The sequence below is a fragment of the Canis aureus genome, chromosome 22, assembly GCF_053574225.1.
Source record: "Canis aureus isolate CA01 chromosome 22, VMU_Caureus_v.1.0, whole genome shotgun sequence".
Classification (NCBI taxonomy): domain Eukaryota; kingdom Metazoa; phylum Chordata; class Mammalia; order Carnivora; family Canidae; genus Canis; species Canis aureus.
Window position 1 is genome coordinate 8031725 of NC_135632.1, and position 13050 is coordinate 8044774.

The window sequence follows — 13050 nt, forward strand, 5'->3', positions numbered from 1 at the left end:
TCACACATACACAGGGCAAAAAATCTTAAGACGTTCTCAATTTCAATGACTTTTTTTTTTAGATTTTGTTTTATTTATTTGACAGAGAGAAAAGTGTGCACAACCAGGGAGAAATGCAGGCAGAGGGAGAAGCAGGTTCACTCCTGAGCAGGGAGCCCAACGCGGGGCTTGATCCCAGGAACCCAGGATCATGACCTAAGCTGAAGGCAGATGCTTAACTGACTCAACCACCCAGGCACTGCCATTAGATTTTTTTTTTTTTAATCATTTAACTAAAATTTGGTAATATCCAGAATTGGGGAGGGTTGGGGGAAAACGTCTCAGACACTATTGGTGGGAATCTAAATTGTCTCAAGCTTTCAAAGGGCAACCTGGAATATACAATAAAATTTTAAACCTGTGTTCCATAAACAAAGCAATTCTACATCTGGAAATGTATCTTATGCAAATAAATAGACAAATACACAAAAATAAAGACATTCACTGTAGCACAGTTTATAATAGCAAGAACTGGACAACCTAAAAATCCACATGAAAATTTAAACAAATAAATATGCAAAAATCCATAATATTTCATGATACTGCAAAACTATCCAGGCATTGCAAATAAAAATATAGATCCCTCTCTAATACTATGAAAAGATGTTCTAGATGGAGAAGTGAAAAGGCCTGGAAACCAAGTAGCATGGCTCTATTTAATATTAAAATATGGATTCATTATATAAGTAAACACTTACATAAATATATGCATACACATACATCTATAAACACACACACTCCCCACACACAGCATATATCTTAGAAAACATGTCTGAAATACATACCAAAATGTTAACAGTGGCTAGTCCAGAATGATACAATCATAGGTTATTTTCATTTTCTTTATATCTTTTGAATAGTCTGAACCTTTTACAAATGTTTATGTAGGGTTTTATGATAATAGTAAGAAATTTTCATTCTTTAAACAAGGAATAAAAATGACCTCACTAAATACTTTGTGCTTTTACCACATATTATTATTACCTGCTTACCTTTAAACCTTCAGCTGGAAGTCTATAACCAAATCTTGCTGGAAGGTCATCAAATGTCTGAGATGCATTTTCAAAATTATACTAAATATAAAATTAAAAACAATCAAGTTACAACCAATTTACACATAACATTAAACAAAATGTTTATTTAAGCTGTCATTTGATTTATTTATTATTTAAGTTGTCACTTCATAATTCTGATCCACTATCACAGCTTAACACAATTAAGTCAACTTTGTAATGCACATCCGCTAAAATAGCAAGGAATATATACCATTTACTACATATACAACTGCTTAGATTCTGATTTCACATAATTATTGTGTGAAATTAAACCACTTTCTGCTTTCTGAGTTCTTCCCTAGAAAGGAATTTTCTAAACACATTATTTTCCAGCAAGAGTTCCCTTTGACTTTCTCTAAAGGGTCTGATTTAATAGAAGAGATATTTCTGGCTCTATCTACAAAAGATGGCTTTTCCCCAGAGAAAGAAGAAGCATCAAATCATTTTTATGAAATTGACTTTTCTATATAATCTGGACATTTTCATCTAGAGCTAAACAATGAAAGGAGTAAATTCAATGAAATACATCCATATAGAGAACTGAAGGCTTTCAAACTCTTAAACTTTCCCCTTCCTTATACAGATTCCTATGCTACAGTATTTATCAGTTCCCTTTTTCCTTTAAAAAAAAAAGCAAAAAAAAAAAAAAAAAAGCAAGAGTTCTCTGTAATTGTAGAAGATAACAGTAATGATAATTGCAAAATGAGTTTGCTGCATTATTTAAGAATGTTCAATCTGCTATACAGAAAAGAGAAACACGGAAGATAGATGAAACTAAGCAAAGATAGTAAACAAGTAACTTCCGAAACATAGGCAAAGCTTTCATGATGTATTAGAAGTTAAGATAGCTTTTTGCAAACAGTAGGCCAAAGATAGAAAAAAACAGAACACACTGTTTTGAATATAGGTAAGATGGATAGAACAAAGCAAGAGTGTTATGTATAGGTAGCAAAGGATAGTAGGAAAGGATCAAGCAAACTTTAAATATTCACAAAGCATGGATTAGGTCACAAATGCAGATTGAGAGTTTTGTCATCCTTCAATCAAATGCCCACTGGTGATCCACATTCTAAATTCACATGGCATCTGACAGAGACAAATAGAAAAACACTCTGCAGGTTAACAGCAAGTTATAGCTGTGTTCAGATGTAAATATCTTGAGTCTCTTCAATAGAGCAAACAAATTTTGGATCCAAAAACTTTCTGTCAATTCCCCTTATTCACCCTCAATTCAGGTCCTGGTAACCACTCTGTGACCAGAGAAGCTAGTGCAACATTGAGAGAAACTGAACAAACTAATAATTGCCAACCCAGGATTTGGGTGGTATAGTCCTAGCATTTCACTTGAATCTTATCCTGATTGTCTTAACATACCCATGTTTTACCTGTAATTCTCATTCTAGGTTTGTGATTAATTTAATATAATGTGTGATTCGAGCATCTGAATTTGGTCACTAAATCTATCTATTCTGTTATCTCTGGGATAATCAGCCTGGTAGTATAGCTGGAAGCCAACACTGCTTCAGGGTAATTTCCTATTGTAACAATAACTCATACTTACAGAGTGCTCTATGGTTTACAAAGTGCTTTGGAGTCACAAGGGCTTTTTATATCCATTATCACAATGTATCATTTAACCTCTTAATTAAAACATCTTTAATTGATTCAAGTGTTAAATTTGAGAAAGTCATTTAACTCCTCCAAGACAAAGACACTATTGTAAAATAAAGAAACTGATCTAGATCAACATAGATAGACCAAAGGAAAAACACAAATGTCTCCAGGCAGTACCTTTTTTAAAAAAAAAAACTGTACTTTTAAAATCAGGAAATGGAAAATACAACTGTACTAAGTATTTTTTTTTTATCACTTCCTAGTACTGAGGAGTTTCACTTTTTTGGTTAAAATCTCAGAAATTAAATGTCTATAGCTTGAACAACAATATTTGCAAAACAGTAAGTTTTGTTACTGAGTGAGATCCATTTTGAAATTGCTTCATCTTTCCATTAACAGCAAAATATGGATTGTCTCACACGGCCTGTCACAATAACACTGTTTAAAAATAAAAAATAAAAAAAAATATTCCTATCGTGAACAAGACAAACATACATCTTTAACACAAAAGTGCTTTATATTTTTAGTATTGGAGGGTGGGCTGCTGCTCATGAAATTAAAAGAATGTTCGCTGTTAAAATTCTTGAAGTAGAAAATAAAGTTATTCCTCTCTGTAATCCCATCCTCAGTGACTGCCACCTAACAGTTTTAATCCACCTCTTTTGAAAAGGTCTTTTCTTAACCTATTCTTTCCTCCCACAGAAGCTTTAACAGAAGGTTTAATTTATAAAGTAACAAACACTAACAATTATTAAGCATTTATGATATCATGCTAAACACCTGACAATTGTGGTTCCCTTATTTAAACCTTACAAAAGCCCTATAAAGTCTGCCACTATTTTATCATCCTCATTTTACAGAGTGGCCACAAAATGTTGAAAATAACTTGCTCTAGTATATTAGAGGAACCAGGATTCTCACACAGGCAGTCTGGTCCCAGAGCCCTAGCTCTTAACTCACTGTCCCACACTGTCTCTCATACAGTCTCATTTCCTAAGTAAACAGAGACTTAAGAGATATTAAGCTATTTGTCCAAGGTCATGCAACTGCAGGGTGGTAGAAATGGAATTCAACTCACATTCTAACTCTGTTGCAGGAGCTCTTAACAACAATGCTATATAATCCAATCCATTCACACTACTAACCACTGCGTGCTTCTCTCCTACTCTGCCCACTGAACCTCACGACCACCTACCAAGCAACAGATTCTCTCTGACAAATCCCTAAAACAGAATCAAAAAGTAGATTGGGAGTAAACCAGAATTGGGTTGACTCTCTTTGAAACTACATTAAGATGGATACAAATTCTCAGGAAGATCATGGCACAGCTCAAAGCTAACTAGCCACTTGTACCCTGTGTACCTCAGAATAGACAATAACCATCTGATTATCTCAAAAGTGTAATGCCTCTGCCAAATCTAAAGTTTCATGTTTCTAGATATAAACCCACATAATTAATTTCTCATTTCATTTTGGGTCAAAGAGAGAAATGATGAGATAAGAGATGATGAGGATGAATTGCTAACAGAAACAACAAAAATCTAAAGTACCAAGGACTAGATGCTAGTAAAAGAAAATATGAAAGAAATCTCCAAAGAAAAGCTATTAATTGGTTCAAACATTTATTGAATTTCTACTTTAAAAAAAATGAATTTCTACTGTATAACTCTCACTAGGCACTAGAAACTAAATGTAGTAAGACACTATCCTGCCTTCCGGGTACTCATGGGTCTAGGGGACTTATTGACAAGTCAGCAACACACTATAGTAGCACCTCCATATTCTCTTAGAACTCTAACTAGTTCGACAAATACTATTGCCAGGGAATTAACAAATGGGAGAATTCAACTGCCAAAAACAAAATCATCTGAATTTTATTTTTTCAAAAACAGCATCCTAATACCAGTCCAAAATGGACCAACCTGATGTCCAATTTATTTAAATCTGTATTACTACACATTCAGATTTCAGGATGCTTTCAATTAAAAGGAAGTGCTACCATTTTCTGGTTCTTGACTCACTTCCTTATAATGCTTGTGTTACCACATCTAGTTCCTCTGCCTTGATATTTAGTTCCCCTTTTTACTAGTTACGTGCCTTCACAATCTACTCTCCTCCAGCTATGTCTGCACCATCAACCTTCTACCCTTTAGTGTCAGCATAAAAGCCTCCATTTAAACAACTCCCATACTAACGGTTCCTTCCCTAGATTATATCGACATACATTCCACACATTTAGTGGCCTGAAACATAGAGAACACTGCTCGCAAGGACTGACTGTACTTCTATGCCTAATATTTTATTGTGTCTACATTAAAAAGAAAAAAAAACACCTCAGGAAGTCTCATATACTGCTCGACGTAGTGGGTAAAGGATGAGGAGAATGATAATTATAATGAAGATAAAAAAGATAAAACATTTACTATGTGTTAGGTACTGTTCTAAGCAGTTTACCTTATTTAATTATCACTACTACATACCAGTTTACAAATAAAGAAACTGAAGCACTTACAGTGGCTAAGTAATTTGATTAGGATCACACAGCTGGTTTTAGAGTAGTTCACTAAAACTTATTTAGCCCATCACATAGCTGAACCATAAAATAACAATCCACTTCAGGTAAAAAGTAAAGAAGCAAGACAGTGTGGTAGATATTACAAAGAACAAAGTTGGGAGGGGAGAATATGGAAGAAATCAAAGGAAAAAGAGGCTCACGGGAATCTTCATTAACTGATCAGTCCATAAATCCTCTACTTCATTTCAAAAGTCACCTCCAAAATATTCCAGGGCTTTGGGGACCAATTTAGAGGAAAATTTGCAGGCCAATGGACTCTTAGTCCTTACAAGTTCTACTTCTACTCCATCTAGACTATTCCAGAAAAATCTAATCAATTAGTTCTCTACTAAAGAGGGTAACAGAGGTTGGTGAGTTTCATAGGGATTAGAATTGCTAAGATTCAAAAGTTAGGATACAGAAACCAGCCTGGCTCTCCCAAATTCTGCAATGATCCTAGATACCTCCCCAAGTACCACAGCATACAGAAACATGACTGAGGACTACATGAAGCTTTGGTCAGCAACAATTCTGGCCCTTCTGTTTCTAGGATGACCTAATGTCATTAAGCAAATCACTTATACCCAGAAATTAAAAATTATAAATCTTTAGCATAATACCTAGAGTAGAGATATACATACATACACACACAGTTAATTCTTCTTTTTCTGGCTTCACAGAAATCAGAAACAAAATATGTACACTTCTCAGCATAGAGGACAGTAAGACAACCTAGAAAGAACTACTAAGATTTTGAGGAGCAATGTTCTGTAAAAACTTTTCTCAAAGACAAGATTATTATGCTTCCCTTCTTATTAACGTTAATCTGAGCTTGAAATTTTCTATAAGAAAAAAAAATTTTCTATAAGCATCTTGTATAATTTTTCAAAATATCACTATCAAAGTCATTAGAGCTACACTAATTTACAAGAAAAACAGTAAGATTCTACACAAATACACAGCATGTAGATACTCATGTGCATGAGCACTCATGAAAGCGCATATACACTCTCAAAAGCAACAACATTAATCAGGTACTTATTGTATGTCAGATCTTATGTTAGATATTAAGCAATAAAAAGATGAGTACGGTCCTCTATAGGTAAATGTCTTATCACTTAGGGCTTTTTAAAAGCTTTTCTCTGAAGTATACTTTTTAGACACGAATAAATTTTATTATACTTACTGCTAAAATGTCTGCTTCTACAGGTAGTAGGTTTAAGAATGCAAAGAGCTGGACAGTCAAGATGGTATAGACTTGTGTGGCCGATAGCATGAGCATTCCTATGGAGAGCAGCATTTCGCTGTAAAATCACCTGGAAGGCAAGCAAGTAAGTAACAATGAGTTCTGGTGCTTTGCCCCTGAAAACAAGTCATTTCATATATTAATTCTCGATGTCCAAAAATCCCTTAAATACAAACGTGTTAACATTAAAATTAAACATATTTCAAAAGCATAAGAATTTACACAGGTTTGGACATTTAGGTAAACATCCAGTTAGTCAACAACTACATAACTCATGGTGACTAAGCTCTGTATTTTAACCACAAAACAAATATCCTCCCACAGTTCTCAGTGTGTAGTACAGCTTGTCTACTAACTCAGTTGTGAAGGGAAATAGATTTCAATTAAAATAATGACTAAAAAACACTTTACAATTTTTACAATCTTAAAGAATTTTTATACATCTTTAATATATAAAATAGAATTTAAAATCTTACAGGTAAATCTACTTTTTATTTATTCTTGCATATTGTACCTACCTTAAAGAAAGTAAAAAAAAAAAAAGTAGCCATGTATTATAAGGTAACATGTTTTGCCCTTTCCCTCTTAACAATATATACCACCTTCCTTCTCTCCATCCTAATGGCAATAGTGCAGCTACCTTTTCCAACTTCATCCAATTTTCTACACTAGTCCTTATCTATCTTGCAACAAGAAGATATCATTAAGAACTAAACAATAGTCCTTGTTTAGGACTAAATTTTCTTGGTAGGCCTCACCATTGGTATAACGTACTCTTTTAAAGATGAGAACAAAGTTTGCAACAACAAGGGCCTTTATAATGAATTATTTCATTAAATGCCACCAACTCAAGTAATACCAATTTTGATGATTACCATTGATAAAGCTCTGTATTTGGAGACTATCATAGAGACTCAGACTATGACCGACTGACACACTGAAAGAGAAATACCTCTGAACAATTTTTGAACTACCTTCTTACAAAGCCATTAGACCAAAGAATAAATAAATCTGAAAACCCATCAAATTTATACAATAGCTCTATGCCACAGAGACAGAAAGTAGATGGGGGCGGGGGGGAGGGGAGGGAAGGCTGCAGTAGGAGTCAAGGGAGGGGTAAGCACCTAAGAATAGGGAATGACTGCCCATGGTTATGGGGTTTCTTTTTGAGGTGATAAAATTTAGATTGTGGTAATGGTCGCACAAGTCTATAAAAATATTAAAAATCACCGCTGTTCACTTTAAATGGGTAAATCTTATGATGTGTGAATTACCTGTTGATAAAACTTTTTAAAAAAGTACATATTTGTTTATATTAGTTTCTTAGGTAAAATATATAATATACTCTGCACAGGAAAGAGTTAACGTGGCAGGCCTGAGCCTAGATCTTTAGAAAGACCTCCTTACAGGGTTGGCCTTTCACAGTCATCTGGGAACTTAGGTTTCAGGAGGGTTCCTTCCCATCATTCCCTGATAAGAACAGCTCATTGTGTCCAAACTTTCCAATGTGGTTATACTGAAAACATATTTTCTTTCTGGGAATCTGAAATTTTGAACATGCTAGGCAGAGGGTGCCTAGAGGAACAGTCCCCAGTAGAAGAAACCCTGGGCACTGAGCTTCCCTGTAGTCACTTCACATGTGTTGTCATAACTCAGTGCTGAGGAATTAAGCACATCCTGTGTGACTCCATTGAGAGAAGACTGTTAAAAGATTATATCTGGTCTTCTCTGGACTTTATCCCATGTGCCTTTTTCCTTTTGCTAATTTTGCTTTGTATCCTTTCACTGCAAATAATCATAGTTATGAGTACAACCAGATGCTGAGTCCTGAAAGTCCTTCTAGGAAATCACTGAACCTGCAGGTAGTCTTGGAGATTCCCAGCACAACCACACTAGATAATTTCTGGCCAGAAATCATACCGTAAAAATATGCAAATCCTTATAAAATAAGGTATAGTCACTACTAAACCTTGTTAGAAAGAATATGCAGGGGATCCCTGGCTGGCGCAGCGGTTTGGCGTCTGCCTTTGGCCCAGGGCGCGATCCTGGAGACCCAGGATCGAATCCCACGTCGGGCTCCCGGTGCATGGAGCCTGCTTCTCCCTCTGCCTATGTCTCTGCCTCTCTCTCTCTCTCTCTCTCTCTCAATGTGACTATCATAAATAAAATAAAATAAAATAAAATAAAATAAAATAAATAAAATAAAATAAAATAAAATAAAATAAAATAAAATAAAATAAAATAAAGAATATGCAGTATGTTGACTACTAACCTGAGAAACTTAATCTGAGTAAAAACTATGACTTTCTTTGTAAAGTTCTGGAATTCCCAGCCAACTCTGGTGTAAGGAGAGGGAAAATAACTCTAAAGGTGTAATAACCACAACTATTACTGATCACTAAGAGCCAGGCATTTCTCTAAGCATGTTATCGAGTTAAACTCATCTAAGCCTAACAACTCCCTTTTCATAGATGGGGAAAACTTAGGTATTGGTAAGTAACTTACTCAAGGCCAAACAATGAATAATGGCAGAGCTGGGGTTCAAACTCAGGCAGCTTCCAAAACCTACACTCTAAAGGCCAACTGACAATAACATCAATAATCAGGTTGATGTTCAAAAGGTAATGACCCTATGCTTATCAAGAGCTTCAAACCAATACTCATGGCACACCAGCTGCTGGATTCTTTCCTTTTACTCTGGATAGGGAGGAGGAAGAGGAAGAAAGGGGGAGGGGGACTGCATATATGTGTATTTAACAATATGCAGTAAATTTGTTTATACTTATTTTTTCTTTTATTGCCTTTTTAAAAATAATATTCTGGAGTTTCTATCGTCTATTTACAAAATAGTTCTTGTTCATTGTAAAAATTGTACAAAAAATTAAAATCATTCATAATCACCAAATTAAGGAATAACTAGTATTTGTATTTTGATGTATAATCTTCCATTCTTTTAGTTATATGAACATTCAAATATATATGTAATAAAATTGAGGATATGCTATATATACACATGTTTTGTTAACTGTATTATTTTCACTTCATATATTGTGAATATTTTCCTAATTCATTAACTATATCTGAAAAAACTAAAAATTTCAACCTTGTACCTACATCTCCTTGAGAACCATTGCAGACAGGTCAAGGAGGCCCTCTGGGGCTTTCATACCCTTTAAGCATTTTTTTTTATTTTAATTTTAATTTTTTTATTTTTTTTAAGATTTTATTTATTTATTCATGAGACACACAGAGAAAGAGAGAGAGAGAGAGAGAGAGGCAGAGACGCAGGCAGAGGGAGAAGCAGGTTCCACACAGGGAGCCCAATGTGGGACTCGATCCCGGGTCTCCAGGATCACACCCTGGGCTGAAAGCAGGTGCTACACCGCTGAGCCATCCAGGGATCCCTGCATTTTTTTTTTAAAGGTATTTCATACATTGGGTTTCCACGCACGACTTTGTTTATATAAAAATAAAAACTACTGGTTTAAAACATAATGTACAATGACCACATGCCATTCCATCTGAATGTGCTATAATAGATTTCATGGAACCTGTATTAGTGGAAATTTTTATCATTATAAACTCTGCAATAAATGCCCTTGTTCTTAAACCTTATTAGGCACACTCTTAGTTTTTTTAAAGTCATAGAAGTGAGTGGTAGTATTATAACTGGCAAGAAATAGGAAATCTAGTATTTGACAGACCTAGGTTTATGTCGTAGTACAGACACATACTTACAGTATTGAGACAAAATGATTAAGTTACTTCATCTGTAAAAGCAGATTATTTAGGATTTAAAAAGACAACTCTGGAATAAATACAAAAGTGCATATAAGGACTTAACAGCAGTGAAACATAGGAGGAAGAGAGTTTGGGTGGTGCTGCAAATAAGCAAAAGAGGAAATACTGAAGAACTAGTTAGTGGAATGAGTACAATTTGGGAATTTTTTTCACTTAACATTTGTGAAATATTCCGGTGGACATATAAACATATAATGATAAATAGAAGTCAGGAGCTCTACCCAAAACAGTGAGATTTAGGAATCAACAAATAGGTGCTAACTAAAGTGATTTTATTTTTTTATTTTTTTAAGATTTATTTATTTATTTATGACAGACACACAGAGAGAGAGACAGAGAGAGAGAGAGAGAGAAGCAGAGACACAGGAGGAGGGAGAAGCAGGCTCCATGCCGGGAGCCCGAGGCGGGACTAGATCCCGGGACTCCAGGATCACGCCCCAGGCCAAAGGCAGGCGCTAAACCACTGAGCCACCCAGGGATCCCCTAAAGTGATTTTAATATAAAAGTGAAAATTAAAAAAAAGAAGAGGGCTAAAGAAAACTCTGCAGAATACCTAAATTTAAGGGTCAAAAGAAAAGGAAAATAAAGAGATTGATTTCACAGAAGTCAAGAAAGAAAATAATTTTGAAATCAATGTGGGGGGAAGGCAGGCAGTTAGTCAACAGAAGTAAATGATAAAGAAGTGGCAAAAAGTCTAAAATCTTCAGAATCTGCCCAACCTAAACAATTTATTCCCTAGTAGTATCCTTGGTCTGATCAACTCAGGATTTCTAAGAATGCACCCAACTGTCACCAGCTCTGTATCTTCATTTACTAATCATTTACTGAAAGTGTTAATGTCAACCAGAACCCCTAACTGGTATGCAGGGTGGGAATGTACCTTTCTTCCCCATTACAATTCTTATCAGCCTCTTATCTTTGAATGTATTCTACTACTGCAGCTTCTGTAACAGAATTAAATAAAGTATTGCTTGTTGTGACTTTTATCACCCCCAAAGAGAATACATTCTATTGAGGACATTTCTTTACAACCATGTTTAGAAAGAGCACACAGAAAAGCCTTCTAATAAAATTGAAGCCATCCTGAATAAAGTTCATATTCCTTTCCTTTTGTTTTTTCCTTTTTTATTTCCCCCAAGTTTTTATTTAAATTCCAGCTAGTGGAGCGCCAGGGTGGCTCAGCTGGTTAAGTATCCAGTTCTTGATTTCGGCTCAGATCATGATCTCAGAGTTGTGAGACTGAGCCTGGCATCAGCATGGAGTCTGCTAATCCCTCTCCTCCCCCTGCCCTGCCCCTTGAACGAGCTCTCTCTCTCAATAAATAAATAAACAAATATTTTTTTAAAATGTAAATTCCAACTAGTTAACATAGAGTGCACTGTAAGTTTCAGATGTAGAATTTAGTGATTGATCATTTACATATAACACCCAGTGCTCATCACAATCATATTCCTTTCCAATCCAAACTGTCTTTTGAGTATTGGCTTTTCAAGCAACAAGCAGATGAACTTGGGTTTTTTTGTAACAAAATCTTGCTAGTTACAAATATCTACCTCTTTTCCTCTATCCTGCCCTCTCTGCCTTTCGCTAGTTTCCCTCTTTCTCTCTTTCCTCCTCCTCTCCCTCTCTCTCTCCATAATTACCAAAAACAGACCATGACTCTAATACTCATTCTAAATATTCCTAAAATCAGAATGAGGCTACATTTCTTCAAAGGAAGTATATAGTAGAAAATATGCTAGAAATCCTTGAGAACTACCAAGCAAGTTTCTTAGAGGTATAGCCATCATCACAATATCTGATCATGTTTAATTGTGCCTACTAGTTGACAGAACTTCACCCATATATAGACATTTACTCTGAAATTAGCTTCCCGTCTTTAGACAACTGTCAATTTTCTAATTGGCAAATTCTCATTTTACTTTCTGATTAGTTTATATTACCTAAGATACATTCTTGCCCCCACCTCAAGAAAACTCTATATAGTAGTCAATATACCATATATCTTTATGCCAGAACCATACTGTTTTGATCATTGTAGCTTTGTAGTAGGTTTGAAATCAGGAAGTTTGAGACCTCTTTGTTCTTTGTCTATTGGCTAGCTGAGTTCCCTTGAAATTCCATGTGAATTAAAAAAGAAAGAAAGAAAGAAAGAAAGAAAGAAAGAAAGAAAGAAAGAGAAAGAAAGAGAAAGAAGAAAGAAAGAAAGAAAGAAAGAAAGAGAAAGAAAAAAAGAAAAAGAAAGAAAGAAAGAAAGAAAGAAAGAAAGAAAGAAAGAAAGAAAGAAAGAAGAAAGAAAGAAAAAGAAAGAAAATTCCATGTGAATTTTAGGATACATTTTTCTATTTCAGTTAAAAAAAATGGCATTGGGATTTTGATAGGGATTACACTAAATCCACACATTGCTTTGGACAGTACTGACATGTTAAAAATATTGCATCTGTCAATTCATGAATATGGGATGTCTATCCATTTATCTGTGTCTAATTTCAGCAATGTTTTGTAGTTTTCAATGTACAAGTCTTTTGCAACCTTGGTTAACATTTCTAAGTATTTTATTATTTTTGATGCTATTATAAATAGAATTGCTTCAATTATTTCCTTTGATGATTTTTTCACTGATTTTTGCATATTGTTTGCATATCCCACAACTTTGCTGATTTATTAGTTTTAATAGTTTTTCTAGAATCTTTATAGTTAACATGATCGTACATATATAAAATCAGAAACAGAGATAATTT

General features: G+C 34.7%; 1 protein-coding gene across 5 annotated transcripts in view; it reads right to left on the minus strand.

Annotated features, from left to right (window-relative positions):
- RNF13 (ring finger protein 13) overlaps positions 1 to 13050 on the minus strand; it is a 201226-nt gene that overhangs the window by 121040 nt on the left and 67136 nt on the right. For 4 of the 5 annotated variants that reach the window (XM_077864719.1, XM_077864716.1, XM_077864715.1 and 1 more), the window contains 2 exons: positions 6449 to 6578; positions 1032 to 1112 (listed from right to left, as the gene is read on the minus strand). In XM_077864719.1, the coding sequence (XP_077720845.1) occupies positions 1032 to 1112; positions 6449 to 6562 (195 nt within the window). In that variant the 5' untranslated portion in view covers positions 6563 to 6578. The remainder of the gene's footprint in view (positions 1 to 1031; positions 1113 to 6448; positions 6579 to 13050) is intronic. The other variant, XM_077864720.1, reaches the window with a different exon arrangement.